Source organism: Mycteria americana, chromosome 3, assembly GCF_035582795.1.
Source record: "Mycteria americana isolate JAX WOST 10 ecotype Jacksonville Zoo and Gardens chromosome 3, USCA_MyAme_1.0, whole genome shotgun sequence".
Lineage (NCBI taxonomy): Eukaryota > Metazoa > Chordata > Aves > Ciconiiformes > Ciconiidae > Mycteria > Mycteria americana.
This window is the reverse complement of record NC_134367.1, coordinates 87,168,251-87,187,345: the sequence shown is the minus strand read 5'-3', so window position 1 is coordinate 87,187,345 and position 19,095 is coordinate 87,168,251. Positions and strand designations below refer to the sequence as shown.

Here is a 19,095-nt window from a genome sequence, read left to right as displayed (position 1 = left end):
GGAGGCTGACTGGGTTCTAGTGCCTGCATACTTGCCTTTTCCTGTATGTCAAGTGGAACAGTGTCATCAGCAAAGCATTAAAATAATTGAATTTCAAATACCCTGTTGTGTTTAGATTCAGGCAACGTGCCGGGGTCTGAGAGTGGTAGAGTCAAATACATAAGAAACGACAGAAACAGATTTTGGGTATTCAGACGGAAAATTAGTGGCATACACATTGATCTTATTGGTGATATTGACTCATTTTGTCCAAAAACCTTTCTGTATCCAGAAGTGAAAAATGTTTTTGGTGTAAGTACCTGCCGACTTGAACCCAAATTCATATTGGGTATTTACAAACTTCAGTTTTTAATAAATAGCCAACCTAAAAAAACAACAAACCCAAACAAACAAACAAACCCCAACCAACCTGACCAAAAAAAGAAAACCACCCCCTGACCACTCTAATAGCCCTTTCCTCACACCCAACAACACTTCACATGACACAGAGCACACAGCAAAACTATTTAATACAGACTATATTAAACAGATGATTAACTACTTTGCTAATTTAGGAACAGATTACCTAACACCTTGCAGAATTTCCTCTTGCTTTACTTAAAACCTGAAGGCCTAGTATTGTCCTCATGCTAACATGTATAATAAAAATAAAGGACTCTACATATAAAAAGATCCTGCTACATTCCTCTCCAGATCAATACTTTTGTCTAAAATGGACGTTTTTGTTTATAAACCATCGTCTCTAATGTTAATATTGTATCTGTTTAATCCATACAGCAATAATTATATGTAATGCGAAGTACAGCTACTCTGCACACAGTAATTAAAACCCTTTAAAAAAATGCTTGCCCCCTCCTCCTTTCAAGGGTGCATATACATAAAATAATTTAGTTACAAATCTTGGGGAAAGTGTTTATGCTTCACATGAAACATCACTCACCTCCAGGTTCTTCCACATGGCAAGCATGTGAACAATCAAACAAAAAGTTAAATTGTTTATCTACCTGAATTGTATTCAGAACAATTATAATTTTACCTTTTCCCTCCATGCCCTACATTGCAAATTCACACCAGAAAAAACAAAATTTCAATAATATTTTAAGTGTCAGCACCTCAAGTAAATTTTGAGAACTATTTATGTTCTATTTAGAAATAGTCACAATACACAATTTTCCATTTTACTTCTCATTCTATTTTCTTAATATTTTTGCAGTTTTTGAGAGGGCAGCGGCTGAGATAAGGAACAGACAAGTACTGTGCACATCACATCCATGTAGTGGGTATAACATTAAATAGGACAACATAGGATGGAAACAAACCATGTATAAAATGAATACATTTAAAATTATTTGTATTATCCTCTTGGTAGAAATACTCTTCCAAATTGGTAAAAATAGTAAATATCCTTACATTTCAAAATATTTAATGTAATCAATATTCTTCTAGATTTTAGAGCAACAAAACTGTTGTTAACTTGCACCAGCCTCTGCCGGGCTAAAACCTCAAAGTAAAATAATAAAATATTCACCTTTTTGTTTTTCCAGTGCAGAGTATATTCATAAATACTCTGATCACACATCCATCAGCCAAGTCTCCAAGTTGAGAAACACAACCTGTCCTCTCAGAGTACATGACAATGAATTCTACTACCACATATGAAAGTACTTTCATTGAATACAGCATAAAATAGTAGATCATTAGTCAAAAACTGGACTAGCCCAACAGTCCAGTACTGCAACGTTCCACACTCTGAATTGCATCAGTGAGATGGATGCAGAAATGTTTCCTTGACCACTAATAGAGCTGCTTTGGTAAAAGCGACAGCATAAACAGAATAATATAGCAGCATTGCATTTTTGTTAGGATCACTTATTTTGCTTGTGAACACTGGAATAAGTGATACCAGTAAAAGTGAAGCATTGCCATGATAAATGGCATCCATGGAAGGAATACTTTGCTCGTCTTCCGAGGAAGTGGTAGAAAAATCCCAAAGAGAAGCAAACCTGAAATCAACTCTACCCAAAGCCTACAAGCAACACAGAGATCTGTTGCAATAATGACTTAATGCTTCAAATCTGAGCAATGAAAAAAAGGAGTGGTAGGAAATGGAAAATTTGAGAATACCCAGTGGCTCCCCATTGAGGTAATGGGGATAAATGCAGCCTAAAAGTGTTGAGAGCCATTGAATAATAGCCAATGCAAAGCTAAGCCTCCAAGAACCTGTGGTATTTACCCATCAACACTACTAACAGAAAACAGGTTTGAAATTATCTTCTAAATTTGTTTGTCAGCTGTAAGAGGTTTTCTTTTGTTTTGTTTTAATTTCCAGCTTAAACAAAGCTTTTAATGAGTATGCAGAAGATTTCAGAAATTTGGCTCATAGAGTAACCTTACAAATTTTAAGATAAACTGACTTTGTAAACAACACCTCTATTTATTTTTCAGATACACTTTTCCTACCTCTCTGTCAGCGGGGGACTGCTGAATCCACAAAGGAATACCTTACACCACTCTAATAACTTTCAGTACACCACCAGTGGGCTTCTGAAGTTTTCCATATTTTTAAGAAGAGAAAAGTACCCATATTTTATGGCTCTGAAGGTATGTAAACTGGAAAAGAGCAAGGGTCACAACACCTGATAAAATCCATTAGTCAGCAGATGGCAGGTGCACATCTTGGTTGTTAACAAAAAGCATGTATTTTTGCTGAATATTTTTGATTAGATTCATAGCTAACATTATTTCTGATGCTAATCCAAGATCTTCAAAATCAGGTATTTGTTAGAAGTTAAGATATTAAGTTTATATCTTAGATTCTAAAAGACAGCAGCTCCCCCACATGCCATCTTGTCTGTGTCCAAGAACTATACCTTCTTCTGTAGTTTTGAGTCTTTGTTCTTCATCTGGAGGTTTGGGTGGGGGCCACACAGATGGAATTCTCCTTGGAAAGCTTCCTTCAATGTAATCTGATGAATGTGTGGGTTGGCTAACTGCAGCCCAAGTATAAAGCTGGTCTTGCTGCAGTTATTAAAAAAAAAAAAAAAGCTGAGAAGTTCGTATAGAAAGACAAGCTCAAAATATCAAAGTCTTTGTTTCCAACACAAATAGCTCAATATCCACCCCTATAGCAAGACAGACTTGTTTTTATGCTCTTCATCTCCTGACAAAGACTTAACATAAATCTATATTAAAATAATTTAATGTTTCAGTTTTGGAATTACTTCCATTAACAATAGAAAATCTAATCTTTTAGTTATCTACAGCACAATGAGATGCTAGAATACAGTTCAGCACCTTTTTGAGCATGAGGAACTCTTTGCCACTTCTTTCCTTAGAGAAATAACAGGTTCTGCCCATCATGACTGTACTTCTTTACATATGGCTAGATTATAGGCTAGAGAAAAATATTTCAGTCCACACACTATGTAATCTTTTTACACCAAATGCACAAGGAAGGAAAAGAAGCAGGATTATTTCAGCATAAATTAAACTGAGACATTTATTCTTTGCAACCCTGTTTTTGTCATTTGCATTTCCGTATTCATAGAAAGGCAGCTAAAAAGGTGGGTTTGCTTTTAGAATAAAATTAAAAAAACAAAAACCAAAAAACCAACAGCTAAAAGTTTTCTCTATCCTCTGGGCTCAAATCAGATTATACCCTTATTAATCAATAGCTTTGAGTTTGATTCACTTATTAAAAGCAGGAGACATCCAGACTGTCTGATGAAAACTAGGGCAAACTTATGCTTTAAGCCAACAGAAAGATTTTAGCTGACCACAATTCAAGTTGTCATTCATGTGACTCCCAGTATGCATCAACATGCACACCTTGTTATTAAATCTTTATAATACTGTAAAGTCTATAGAGAACAATCACAGCAACTGCATGAGTATCCTAATAAGTGATCTGGAAATATGCAAATATTGTAGTACAAAAACTGGGAGAAAAAAAAAAAATCAAGTCACAGGATGAAAATACAGTCATATCACACAGTAGCATCTTCTTACAAAGATCATGCTCATTACACTTCATTCACATTATTGCCCGAGTAAAACATTGGTAATATATATTTGTCCTGCTGCATATTTCATTTTTAGATTAAAACCTCTTTTTTTTTTTTAATTTTACACAAATATTAAACATTGAAGAAACATGCAGGGGGAAGAACAAAATAATTTAACACTTTTTTTGGAATAATCACTATTCCATGTGACTAAGCTTCCACTTGCCTAAAAATAAGTTGTGATAAGAGTGATAAGTACATATAAAAATATAAAGTAAAAAGTTTTGGTTTACAGAGGGTGCCTCAAACAGTCGGGGTCAAAGAAAGCTCATTAGATTTTTCCAGCATGAAAAACATGGCAAAAATCCAGCCACATACCCAGACCTTAGACAAAGGTAAAAATAAATGGATAAAAAGCTTAATACAAAATCACATCAGGTTCTTTACATAGCCCTGAACTCTATGTTCCTTGAAAAGCCTATCCTTTTCCCATTGCTATGCTACTGCATCTGAACATCCAAACAGGCTTGATTAATGCAGTTCTTTCAGTAACATCGTACTTTCCCTTTGTCTAAAATTCCAGCTTTTTAGAGGATATGTATTTTTGGGTTTCTGCCTAATTTCCAGTACTGCACATACCGTGTAAAGAAAAAAAGGTGCTGGATTTTGCTATTCATCTTGTTTCTGCACCATCCAAGTCTCAAAAACACAGAGGAAAATAAGATTCAAAAAAGTCAGAGGCAAACCAGAACAAATTAATATTGCCCACTCTACTACCTTACACAGTCCAGGGAACACAGGGAAGAACAAGCTCTACAAAGGGTTAGCTGGATAAGCACAGTCAACTTCCAATGGGATTACATGTAGGGTTATAGGGCAATAAAACAGAAGACAACAGACTGTAGATAATATTGACATAGCATAAATAAGGAAGACAAACAGTTAAACTGTTCCTGAACATGATATTTCACTATACCAGTTCTTGAAAGATATAGTACAACCATTTAACAACAAATTTTTGAAGTATGATTAGTCTACATGAATTAAGATGTATTAAAAAAAACATGGTATGTCTCTGAATTATTGTACAGATGGGATACATTACAAGGGTAATAAAATATGAAGTACCTATGTTCTTGCTGATAGAATTTACAGCACATAAACTATGAACAGTTATAAATTAAGATATCACACAACTCCATAACCGACTCCTAACCCAGCATGGGAGATTTGTTTGTGAGTATAAAAGAGTATTTTTTTGTGTTGTTTTTTGTTTTGGGATTCTTTTTATTCACTATTCAACATAGAGAAGGGTGATGGAATAGACTCATCATGTAATAGAAATTTATAGAGGTAAAAGTAAACTTGCAAAAATGCCTTGAAGGGACTTGCACTACAACCAAAATGTATCTGCGTTCAACATATAAACAAGGTATTTAACAACAGATACATCCAGATTACTTGCAAACTTATAAACATAATTTGAAATATGAAAAACCCTTATGGCAGACAGGTAGTCTGAAGGTCTGGACTTCAAGTTGATAGTCTATAAACTACACTGAAAATGGGAAAAGATTAACCCTGTCTTCACTTTCATGCCCTTCAAAAGAGATGAATCATTTGAATGTCCTAATTCCTATTCAGTCATGATACTGTCCAAAATCTAATCCTTTTTACCTTTTGTCTTTAGCTCCTTGTCAGTTAATATCCTAAACCATCTCATTTCTCCTTTTCCAAATCAGATAATGCCATAAATTTGTACGATTATTAGAAGAAAAGAAGAAAGATTAGAAGTTTGAAGAAAGATATATGCAGCCAATTCTATGATGCTGAAGTACTACTCAAGCAAAAGAAACAAAATAATCCAAATAAAAATTTGCTTTTATCGTTAATAACTGTAATAGAAGCATCCACGAACCTGGATTTCCACATCCAACTTTTTCTCCTTTAATCTTTTCATTTGAGAGGCAATTTTTACTAGATATCATTGTAAGTACAGCCAGTGAATACTCTTACCGTGATCAAGCTTTGAATACATCTGGAATTTCCACTTCATCTTGCTCAGACTCCACTATTTAGTGTTTAAAGCACTTCTTTTCAGGGGAAAAAAAAAAAAAATATATATCCTTGTAACGCGTGATCCCAGTCTTATTTATTCAGACTCATTGAAAGCTTAAAGCTGTCTGAGTCCAGTGCACTAAACATGATGTCAAGAAGAGTTCTCATTTCCACACATCCTTACACAGCACTTTCCACCGGTTCTTAAAACTGCAGAGCATTCGCACATGGGCGAGGCAAACTGCCTGCAGGATCTGATGGTACCTAATCAATAGACATTTTACCACTTATAGATGCTAGTGTTTAGAATGGAGTCACAGAGTCAGGTCTGTAGTTTAACTCACTCTTTTCCCAACCAGCTCTCAGTAGGAACAAAGAATGGCTTTTTGTAACGAATTTTCATTCTTGGGTACCACACTGTTACATTTCAGGTACATAATACATTAAATGTTAATTATGTTCCTTCACTGCTTGAGCTGAAGATATGCTTTCCTGCTAATCTTTGAAGATGGAAGCCAATGCTGTAAACAACTCAAAGTAAGGGCCTCTAGCAAATGACATATAGAAAAAGACTGGTGGATCCAGAACTAGGGTCATGAGCTAGACCTGCAGCCAACATCAGAAGGCATACTGATGGACCTTGAGCTTTCAGAAAACGGGTCACATTTTTCACACAGAGAGACCAGATTTGTTCCCCGGGCCACAGACTGAATGAGAGATTAGTATATCCCCCACTGTAGGAATATAGTGTGCAACCTTGAACCTATGCTTCTGGCAGCTGTATTGCTCCTGGAGATATGCAGGTGATATGACCTTCTCTTCAATGTCACTTCATTTTTTAATCAACTGTTTATCTGCTTCCAGTTCAAAGGACAAAGATAGCCATTGTGAGAAATGCTTAAAAGAAGTACAAGAGATGGAGTTGAAACAACAATAGATGTATACACATCTGTCCAAACTGGTTGCAAAAGCATGAATTAGCAATGTGAGAATCAAGAGGAAAAAAATCTGACCAGAAGTATTTTGACAATTCTCAAGGCGGGGGGGAAGAGTGCAGTCAGATCATGCGTGGTGAGATAGGAAAGGTGGGGCAGTACAGAAGCACACTGCTATCAGGAGTAGCCCCTGCTCTTCAGCTCAGCACAGCAGCAGATGGGCGAAGTGCATTAGCAGTACACTTTCTTACACTAGAGTGAATTGGTACTAACTTCCCTGATGGCTCCTGTGTTAAGCCATGATGGAATCAGGCCCTATCTTGCAGGCCATTTATTTTCGAAGAGTGAACTTGAACAATTTTTCACTAGAAAACATGCAAAGTTAGCCTGAAGAGGGGAGGACAGAAGCGTTGGCATGTCCGCAGACAGGTATAAATGGGCCAGGAGTAAATACAGAGTGGTAGTTACAAGAAGGTTCCTACTCGTCAAATCAGTCTGGATGTGGACAGCCTTCCAATGGGAAGAGCTAGAGGAGTGGGGAGAGGAAAAAGTATAACTTCATTTAAGATGAAACTAGATAAACTCATAGGGGAATTACATTTTACGGTACTTAGGATAAGGAGGGGCCAGACTCCATGACTCAGAAGGTGTTTTCCAGCCTAAGAGCTCCAAAGAGCTTGTTCCACGTTTGTATACAAATGTTTGCTGTTTAGACTACTTCAAGTGTATGGAAGGAATTTTTTTTCCATTAAGGAAATTTAATCATTCTTATATACTAAGTATACAACCTCTAAAATGAAAGCAAGCCAATTGCATGTTCCCACTGCATATAAATAGTTAATTTGACAAGCAAGGTTTTAGTTCGAGAAATTAGAGCCGGACTACCTCAAAATGCTCTTATCAGCAGGAGACTGCTTTATTTTAAGCAGCTTTTAAAATAAAGAAATCAATACTATCAAGAATGGGGAAAGTGGTTTACTTCTTCAGGAGAGGTTCAGTAACAAAGCTCTGTCTGACTACTGACAGAACCAGAGCAGTGATTAAACAGGGCTCTTGGGTTGTACTGCCTTTGGCTGCACTAGTGAGCACAGATGCCTTCCAAGGCTGAAAAACAGCAAGTCAATCATAATACTGTAATACATGGCTGAAGTAGCACTTTATCCTCATGAACTAAACTTGATGGATAAGCATTTTACTTGAGTAATCTTTTTCTTTTCAGAAAACTGATGTGCCTCAACAATTCATTTAAAAACACTTCGAGTGTCAAAAAACCATGAAACATTTATTCCCCATGAAATGACTTCAACCTCTTCAACAAAACAGAACAAACTTGCTTGATCCCATCAAACATTGCTCAGGATTCAACATCATATCCTGGGGATACGAGAGGCCCACAGAGCCAATAGACCTGTAGTTAGGGTGCTCATGGGGAAAGGAAATGAGGAAACTAAATTTCAGATTTCTACATCTATTCTTATTTAGTTCCAGAGTTATTGTCTTGGTCTTCTTATTCCCCAATAACTTCTACATTTAATATAGCTGAATAGGTTGAACTGGTGAGCTTACAACAAACTTTCCTTGGAAGAGGGAACAGTGGCTAGCCTTCTATGAAACAGAAGAACCTCAAGATCTAGCCTCTTTACACATCTGACTTGAACTTCCACTTGGAAAACCAGATTCCAAGACCACTAGGTTATCAGCTGTTGCTTAGACCATCTGACATTGTGTCCTTTCTTATTCATGCTCTCCAGAAATTCTAAGCTGGGGCAAGAAGCTTCTCAATCAGGAGTTGTTTTCATTTACACAGGTCTGCAATAAGTTTGGACTCTAACATATTTGAATTTTCCAAAGAAATCTTTCGTTAGAAAATTCCTTTCACCTCTATTCCATTTGAAAAGGTGATTATTACTACTGTAAAAACTTCCTCTTGAAAACAGAGACATGCAATATATACAAATTCAACTCTCACAGTATTCTCAATTCCAAGCTAGAAAAAAGACATTGCATTACAACTGTCATTCCTAAGAAGGTGAACTAATGTACAGAAAGTCATAAAATACAAAGACCTCGTCAGCTGACAGGGTGACCACCACCTTCGCCCTATGCACAATGATTTTGAAAATTTTAAACAGGTGGTGTAAACTTAACATCTAGTATATGCTTCTTGAAGCAATTCTTCAGAATAACAAGCAGGTAAGCAATGTTCTCTGCAAAAAGAAGGATGAAAACCTAGCAACATCCTACATACAAAATACTGCAGTTGAAAGTGTATACAGTAGCATCATTACAAGTAACTGGAAAGGAGAAAGTAAAAGAAAAGAGAAAAAGAGAAGGCTAGAAGAATGCAGGGCCAGATGTAACAATAGTAAAATAAATATGCAATTAAAATTAAAAAAAAGAAGCAAGGAAACAGCATAACAGGAATACTTCAGCCCAGTGATCATCCAACTGTTTCCATTTTACTACTCTCAGGAATATTCAGAGTTGCTCACCACAAAAGACAAAGTGTCACAAAGTGTGATTGGGCAATGGAAAAGGAAGAGGAGACATGAGGGCTTTGATTTAGCCAAACTCAACTGCCATGGTAACCTACATGACAAACAAAGATTAAGACAGCGGATTAACAATCCGTTTTCTCTGCTCTATTCCACAATTTTCACTTGTTAACTTTTAAAGTCTTATTCACTACTGATCCCCAATATACTACCGTGACAAATTTCATAAGATAGGACTACATTCAGTCTTACACATTTTCTTCCTGAGCATTGAAAGTATGCTTGAAGAAATGCTGCATTGTTGCCAGCTTTGTGCTGCAGTTTGGAAGAGAAGTTGTCCTAGCTGAAGTAAATTCTTGGGAAAGTTGCTCTTTGGAAACTGATCACTGGTATTTTGGCACTCTGACTTCTGAGAAAGGAGCCTGTCTGCAATCTGTTTAACTACTAATTTTCAGACTGGTGTAAACAGTGCAAATAAGTTAATTTTGAGTAAAGACTTCATGTCAGTAACTCCTTTTCCAGCTGACCTGCAAAGTCCCACCATCTGCTACTACTCAGCAGAAAGCAAGCGATGTCTTTATTTCCTTAAAAAGCATTTGCATCACCACAGGTGGCCAGGAGATAATAGGAAAACAGCCATTTTTATAGCATTTCCCATTTATGCTGTTCGGTTCTCTGCTTCCTTGTGGAAGCGTTATTACAGAAACAGATGACAACGTAGTCAGGCATCATAACTGCGAATCACGCAAGGGGCAGTCCCTATCCCAAACTGTCAAACATGCCTATGTATAAAGTCACATCATAACACAGTAAAGACAGACACCCTCCAGAAGATGTCCGTTTAGCTCTTTCATTATAGAATATGCTGAAATAATTTATTAATCAAGAATGCATTAACAGCAGTACTCAACACAGTAGCAGCATTCAATAAAAGCACTGAAAAAGATGTAAAGAGAGCTAGCCCAATCAAAATGGCACCAGAACTGAAAAAAGATGAAAGCTTAGTGTGCATTTCAGACACATATGGAAGAAGATATTGCTGGTTAGTGCCGCACAAAAAAAGTAGTTGTTGGACCCTTCAGTGTGCAATAGAGATTAACTTCCCTGAACAAGGAATATAGTATGGATACAAAGGTATGCTCCGTTTTCTTCTCAAAAGCACTTCCGAAATGATAATAGAAAGCCTCTATTACAAAATCATTTAAGTTTTCACTGAGAATTTAAGTGTTTTAAACCTAATGTTCAGAAACAACACACAAAACTACTTGGAAACCTTGTCAGAAAATAAAGCAGAAATCTGCTATGAAAGGAAAAGTTCACAGTGTGAACTAGCAAATCTGGAATGGGAAGTCATAAGTGGGACTAGACATCCACAACATGTAGTAATTGCAACTCCTGGATAAAATGCAAACACCAAGTACAGTCAATATTTCTTAATAGCACAGCAAAGCTAAAAGTTGCCTTGCATTGATAAGAAAATGCCAGCTTCTTTTATTGGTGTATGAGCAGTTTGAATTCTAATGCAAATGTGTATAATTTATACACATTACTGATGGCTCTCCAAAGATAGCCACGTTCTAGCTTCTGTGATACATCATTAACAGAGGAGCTAAGCAGGAGATGAGATCTCTACTTGTGGAAAATTGTGATCCTTCAACAGGTAGCTGCAAAAAACTTGCCTGTGGTTACATTCTTGCCAAAGATGCACTGTTTAGCCAGCTCAGCCTTGTGTTTATTTTACTCTAATAGGATAATATAATGAGGTAACACGATAAAAAGCTTAGGACTACACCTGCACTACAGAAATACGATTATTTAATAATGTGATACAGCCATTTGGGACTGAGAGTTTTTCACAAAGCATTAATTTCTTACATATCATTCAGTCAGAGGATATTTTATTTTCATTTGAAACTTTAGAAGCCCTCTTGAACAAGTCACAACTGTTAAAAAGGGAAAAATGTAAAAGGCAGGCAGGCAATAGTTATTTAAAAGGCAAGCAATTTTTTCAAAGAACATTCTTTGAATAGGCTTTTGCTAATCTGTCTTTCTATAAGTTGTACATTTACTTACTTGGTAATTTTTTTTTAAATTTATTTTTAAAAATTCTTTTTTTCTTTTATAAAATACTAGCAGAGGAATGAGAGGCTGTAAAGATAGCCTGACAAGTAAGAAGTCATTACATCCGTGAGGCAATAATTAGCAGCCTCTCCAGGAGACAGGAAACTAGCAAAAAGGGCATCATATTTCTAGACAGTGAATCCACCATTGTACATTTACTTACTCTTTAAGATATTCTTTACATTATAAGAGGAGTATGTAGAGTTACAGTGAAAGCTTACACTGCTTCTCAACAACATACATCTTAAAAATCCCAACCCTGTCTACTTCTGTTACTTTTAAAGCTTTGTTCAACTTTTATTTTTCAGACTAATCTTTTATTCTGGGCATCTGCCACAATCTGTTTAGAAAGAAATAATTGATAAAATTGGCCAAGATAGAACATGAAAGTTTTCTCATAAGTTCTTAAAACAGTTTTAAAGTTTCTATCCTTTAGGCTATGACTTGAAATTTGACAAAAAAGGTCAGAGATACCTCAGGAACATGCCATTTCCAATTATCATTAAAATCTATCAAAAATCTGACCAAGTTATAAGCCTCTGAAAACTGGATACTATCCTCAGCATAAATGTGATGACAGCTGCTAGTTCTCTGAAGATTTATGCTTTCATGGGGTATTTGTTGGTCCTTCATGTTTGCCATATACCAACAAAGGAGTAAGCATCACGTCCTCAAAGCGTAACCTACACCAGAAATAAAAGTGCTAAGAATTTAATTTAAACTGGCTTCCAGAAACCATTATAATACTAGCCCAAGAAACTAAGAGCTGTGAAAGTTGTCTTCACTCTTAATGCGTTGCCTAATTGCAGTCAGGCAGTGTGGAAGAGAAAGAAATAGGATCCAATGAGAAAAGAGGTTGTGTACAATTATGTAATGGGGTGAGGCAGAGGCCCACACTGAAGCCTGAAATGTCTTGGGAGAAAGAAAAAACCCACACATCTCTCCTGTGTTACTGAGAAAACAGACACAAGATTTGGATACACAGTTGTAAGACAGGGAGAACTAGAGGTGACCACCGGGCATGAGTAATAAAGATGATGAGAATATTATCAGAGTGTGCAACTGCAAACATTTCAAGACAGCAGAGAGTTCAGCATTAGCCATGTTAAATTAAATTCACTGGAGGACATCCAGAAAAGGAGATCAGAGTGAGAGAATAGGACTTTTAAATAATCTGTTTATATTCATCTCAAGCCATGAGCAATAGGTCGTAGAGTGAACAAAACTTAATGAATTATTTTCATAAACTCTAACATAACATCTTCAAAAAACAAAGTCTGTGGGACCACACTTAAGCAAAAGGGGAATCATGGATTTTATTCAACGTAAAAAAATAAGTTAAAGCTCAGAAATACATGGGATCAGTCACAAAAGGAGAAAAGAAGGGATTCAAGGAAGGATTTTGGTGGAAAAAAGGTTTGCAATTCTGCAAAAAAACATGTTAAAGGAGTGACCTAAGAGACTTTATAAGAACCAGACTAAGACAAAAATCAAACCAGCCAAATGAGTAACATTAAGGAGCAAGCAAGCACCAGAGCTGGGTGTAGCAGGGAGGAAGGACAACAAGTTAGCAGACCTGGCTGGGACCAGGACAGGGTTACAGGAGCTTTGCTGAGAGCAGTTTCAGCTGAGTGAAAAGGACACCAGCCAAACTGGAGGCAATCCAGGATGGAACTGGATGCACATCTGATGAACTCAGAGATGAAGGAAGAATATGGGACTGGCTGTGCTCCCAATTTTGGATAAGGTCAAAGATGATGTATCTCCTAATTCTAGATAGGTGAAATATAAGTATTACTCAAGGCTAGTCTAATTCCTCTGTCTTTGAAATCAATGGTGAGATCAACATTAAAGTCCTGTTCTAATGAATTAAAAAAAAAAAAGAAAACCTAAATAAGAAAAAAAACAAAGTACAGACATGGAGAGAGATGCAAGGGGGGACACAAGTCACGGATCTTATATGTCCTTTTTTAAGTAATATACAGCATCACCATAAGTTTTTTCACACTAATTGTTAATTGTTTCATTTTCTTACATAACTACTAGCATTTATTTGCTGTAAGATATTTTATTTACTCACTCTAAAAAGCAAAATGAGCTAGGAGAAGCCCAGTTTTGAAGTTCTCAGCCACTAGAGTTTATACTACAAGTTATAAACATTTTCACCCTTGTAGGGCATGTAATGAATAAACAGGTAGGTGTTCCTGTACTGTGGTTACCAAGGCTGAAGCAGAAACATATTCCCAAACTCAACAGCAGCAGCTCTCACCTTTGTGCCATGTGAAATTCAGTTGTTGAGATCCTAGTGTTCAAGACAGATGTAAGCTCCTTTGAAGTAGGATGCACTGCTAGTTGCATACGCATTCACAGGGCTTTACACCACTTCTGACATTGTTTTACAGGGCCATGATCTATTTAGGGGACTTACACAGAAAAATAGTAACAGAGCATTTGTGGCTTACTGATAGTCCAATTCAAATTAAGGTCACTGCTAAGCCAGTAACATCTTAAATTGCTGACTTTGATGCACTGTTCACATGGCACTAGGCTAGGCTACTGTTTCTTTTCAGAAAGTCCATCCTCTTGGATACGGTCAATGAAAGATAACTAGAATAATTCTCTTACTCAAAGCATGGTATACCAGTTAACAGAAGAGCCTCTTCTGCTTCTTTCCAAACTTTTAATTTAATAAAATCTGTTTATAAGTGAGGAGTGACTTTTTAAGAAAGAATATTGTATTCAATACTCTAAAAGAAGAGATTGGCTAAACCAGGTATAGTTTAGATATGGTAAAACCAGGAGAACTGAAAACATTGCCAGACTGTTTTAAACAACCTGAAAAATAAGAAACGTGTCTTTTCCAGGAACTTTGAGTATATTTAACCACAAACACTTTTAGATGGTGTGTGATTTTAAGTTGCCTGAATAACCTCAGTTTTATAGTCACACTCCATTTTTCAATTAATTTCAAAAACTAGTTTGAAAATGTTTTAAACATTGTTTTTTAAAAAACCCATAAGTTGAATATTGTTAGAGGGACCATGGAATTATTTTGTAGATAAGCTAGGTTATCTAGGAAAGCTTGTTTGTTTTAAGAATTCATCGGACAAATTTATTCTACCCATTTTCCCTTCACCAGTTGTGTTAAACTGTTATTCAGGAAAGATAAGAAAGATTTAAAGAGTTAAAAAGACTTATGTTCTCTCATATCTATGCCAATCATTTTTTGAGTATTTCTAACCAAGCTTCAGCTTAATGTGTAGAATAGGGATGATCCTAACTATACCAGTAAGGTATTAAGTAGTTAATATTTGTAGTTAATATTTGTACATTATTTTGAAGTTAATTAGTGAAGAGAAAAACCCTGCTTATCTTCAGTCACATAAACCAGTACAAAGAAGTGCCAAAGATAAATTTTAACAGCAAGGATCATAAAAATAAGTTCACTGTAAAACTTCATGGGTTGTACAGTATTGTACAATGGAAAGGCATCCTAATGTTGAATTCATTATCCAAGAGGAAGGAAAAGTACATTAGGTGAACTCTACACCACAGTTTTGTAACGATATGCAAACACCACCAATAACAGCACTCTGGCCAGATAGCCCAAAGGCACAGATAACACTGTAGCTGGAACGCCAGCAAATTTGCACTGACCCCTGTGCTATTCTGTATCAAAAGTCTTTTCAGGGGGGCGGGGGGGAATCATCTAGCATAGACATCCCGTCTGGGTTCTGTAAAGTTTGGTGACATGCTGTTTTCTGTTGTTCCTTTAATTTATATTTTTGGTGAAGCAGCTCTTGGATTGAAATGTTGGTAGTCCTACAGAGTGCTTCGATTCAAAGAAAAACACTTAATGAAAACAACGGATAAATGGAAGTATAGCAGACTAAGATATGAGTTAAAGTTAAGAAATCAAGTTATGGGAGAACCTTTTAAAACTTACACTTGGATACAAAAGTGTACACACCTGAGCTCAGAAAAATAGCTGGCCACTCTCATAAGTGCAATTTTAATTAAACAGACTAATAGAATTCTCTCAGGACTGATGAGCGGGACATTGATAAATCATGTCCTGCTTGGCAAAACAGACAAAAGGTAACTTTTTCAGTACTTACATCAAACGTGGGTGTGCTTTGCTGGGCACTCTGATTACAGGGTTCTCTGAAGCAGTCAGTGAATGGAAGCAAGAGACCCATTGCAATAATGCGAGAACATAGTTTTTCTGCTTCTTCTTGTGGTGCATTTTCCTGCTGGCTGAAGAGCTTTTCCAGCAGAGTTCGTCCTGCCAAGGTGATGACACAGATCAATAAGAATTTGTAGCTATCTACGGGACACAAAGATTAAGGCATTACAATGTGTATTGAAAATCTCAACTATCAGAAGTAAAAATATGAAATAAAAAAAGAGAATTCTTGATAAAAGTATCTGATAATAAGTCCTTAATATAAAATATTTCTACATAATACTTTGAGCAGATCTGTAACCTGATTAATTGGGATATATTCAAGAAAGTATACATTGTGTTGGCCGCACTGCAGAGTAGGAAGAAAACCCATGAAATGCTATTGTAGCATCAATTTCCTATTTATTTATATTATACAATTGTCCTGATGGGAAAACTGAGATATTACCAAGAAATTAAGTAACTTTTTCCAAGGGTGTCACACAAAGTTATTACAGAATCAAGACTCCCAGCTCTTGGAATGAGCCTTTGTTTTTTGAATCATAAAATGATCACAGTGTTTAAGAAATTGTGCTCTGTTTCTTTGGAGAAACTCTCAATAAAAAGAACAACAACAACAAAAAAACCCTGATAACTATTCTGTTTAAAATTGTATTTAATACAGCTCCAGAACAGCAGAATACTCCAAACTAAAATGCAGTGCCACAAGCAGCAATTCAGAGAAGTAAAACTTTTAAAGAGTGAGAAAAGAGACTTATTCCTATTACAGGGCCAGATTTCATGATCAAAGTGTTTTCTTTGTTATCTCACCAGAGCATGAAAGAAGCGCATATGTTATAAAGTATACTACAGGAGACAGTGCTAGAGGTTTGAAAGACCTTTTTGCTGTGTGCGGTTAGCCAGAAAGAGACTACAAAAATTAGTTATATACACAGGCTGTAGTAAAATGTACATTGCAAGAATATTAATTTGCTTGATTAAGCTCTAAAATGTCAAAAGATGCCAAAGTTCAGATTTACAGGATATAAATAAAGATATGAAATAGATCTGCTGGAACAGAAAAGGCAGACAGAGTAATAAAGTTAATTTCATGTTTTAGTATTAACTAGCTGTGAATATAATTTGTACCTAAATCACTTTCTATAGTCTGTTTTTTTCCACCCACTCACTGGAAGCCAAAGGTATTTTCCAGAGAAAATACACCGCATTAAGAAAGCATTTTAATATCATTTAAAGTAGTAATAATAATAATAATAATAATACTGGTTTTTACATACAAATGCAAGATTTCTGTTTGAACATTGTTTTTATTAAAAATATAAAATATCCCAGGCTTTTTGAATATACCAAAAAGATTTTTTTTTTTAACATCTGGATGCAATTTAAAAAGGATATTGTAAGTGACATTTAGCCCAAAGTTTCTGTATTATTTTAACTTCATATGGCAATACAGCCTAAAATAAACAATACATTAAAATGTGAGAAGTTATTTCTAAGATTTTCCTCTCCACATCTAAAGATCTGATAATTCTGAATTATTAATCCAAGTTTCCTAGCCTTTTATTAGACACAATACAGTACATTCAAGGGGATAAAACAGGGGATAAACTTGTAAGATACACAAGTTTTGTTACGTTTGCTGATTAATTTGCCTTTGTTCCTTGGTTTCACCACCTCTAAAGTGGGGATAACACAATTGCTTATTCACCGTATCCCTCTATTTAGCTAAAGATATAGTTTGGTTGTTAAATCTTCAAAGTCATTAATTAATTGAAGATGGGCTTTCTTACTGACTTGTGATTTTTAAAAACAATTTACCCATAGTTGCAGCAATGTACAGCAATGCCCTATTTGAAGAAAGGCAACAGTACAAAACCATGGAAGCGAAGCACAAATAGGGAGCTATCTGCTGACAGACATTTTTTGTGATGTGTTTTAGTAATTGTTCTTTGGGGTTGTCGTTGCCAATGTTTAGTGGTGCTGTAAAAGACCACTAAAAAACCCCCTAGCTACTACCCTCTTACTGCAATAAATGGATTCTCCTAGCTATAAATACTGGGGTTAAACTATATAAGCAAGTTTTAGGAAACAAATAAGAGTACAAGACTGGCATCATGCTGACACCAGAGCACCAACAGGTAGCATTTCTGCTAGCATTTCTAGGGCAAAGCACATCATACTACCATAGTATCACTTTATATCACTGAGTAAAGTTCAACAACATGGAAAGTTCTCTAGTTAAACGAGAGACTGCAAGTGATGAGGATGAATGGGGAAGTCAACGCTCTACATTTATCTAAAATGCACAGAAGGAAAAATAATAAGAAAATATACCAGAGGAAGAGCACTCTGCACACACACACAAAATAGGACTATGCAAGAAAACTACACATTTCTTCATGCTGTATTAAATATTCAAATGTTATCCATGACTTCTGAATGTCAGACTTGATATATCTATTTTTTTTTTGTCTGGATGTTTCAACATTTAAATAATCCTGTCATGTTTAAAGAGTCTTCTCCTGGACATCCAGAAGCAGAATAGCCCCCTCCCCCCTTTTGCTTTAACCTAATTAACAGGAATAATACCCGTAAATGACAAAACAGGAAATGAGGCTTTTTTTCCTTAATCCACCCATTCATTTGCTAATTTTTGTAGCACTTCTTAACAGTCTTGCTCAAGATCAAATACTTTGTTCAGAATCTTAGCTGCCATTTAGTTGCAGTTTAATTTGTATAGTGGTTATTAACTATCATTGCTTAGTGTTTATTAACTATTGTCTAAACATACTTTAGCATTCAGACAATATAGAATAAGTATATATGTAAAAAAAGTCATTAATGAACTTAATTTCTCTTACTGTACTCTGCATTACTTATGTCATTTTGTCCATCTGAGCCTGAAGCATTCTCTCCAGTGTATTATCACTCGTGGAATGAATAGGGTAGGAAAAATTATTTCATTATATTAGCTAGTACTTTTTAATCTAAAAGAATCAATCATTTAACTCAAACTAAATTTAGTACAATTAAGCTGTCCTTTGCATCAAATACACACTGAGTCAAAAAAATTAAAGGTTCTCAACACAAAGGTAATAATGTTCAGATAAAGCTGTGCTCTAACACAGCTTGTGTGTTCCTTACAATTGCTATGGAGACATGAGGACAGACACAGAAATTTGAATTACAGAAATACATCTTGCCAGTTCAGTTAACACATTTCACCAAATGCAAGCTGAAAGAAGTTCAATTTTCAATGCATACAGAAATAGCCTCACTGTGAACAGCTGTGAAAA

General features: G+C 35.8%; 2 protein-coding genes across 6 annotated transcripts in view; one reads left to right on the top strand and one right to left on the bottom strand.

Moving 5' to 3' along the window:
• GREM2 (gremlin 2, DAN family BMP antagonist) overlaps positions 1-19,095 on the top strand; it is a 562,614-nt gene that overhangs the window by 173,133 nt on the left and 370,386 nt on the right. The gene's annotated exons all lie outside the window — the stretch shown is intronic.
• The window catches only part of FMN2 (formin 2), a 165,287-nt gene that overhangs the window by 129,455 nt on the left and 16,737 nt on the right, over positions 1-19,095 (bottom strand). For all 3 annotated transcript variants that reach the window (XR_012774784.1, XM_075495975.1, XM_075495977.1), the window contains exons 2-3: positions 15,732-15,898; positions 2,871-3,018 (exon numbers count right to left, since the gene is read on the bottom strand). Coding sequence is in view for 2 of the 3 variants with exons in the window: in XM_075495975.1 (XP_075352090.1) it covers positions 2,871-3,018; positions 15,732-15,898 (315 nt within the window). In the remaining variant the exon portion in view is untranslated. The remainder of the gene's footprint in view (positions 1-2,870; positions 3,019-15,731; positions 15,899-19,095) is intronic.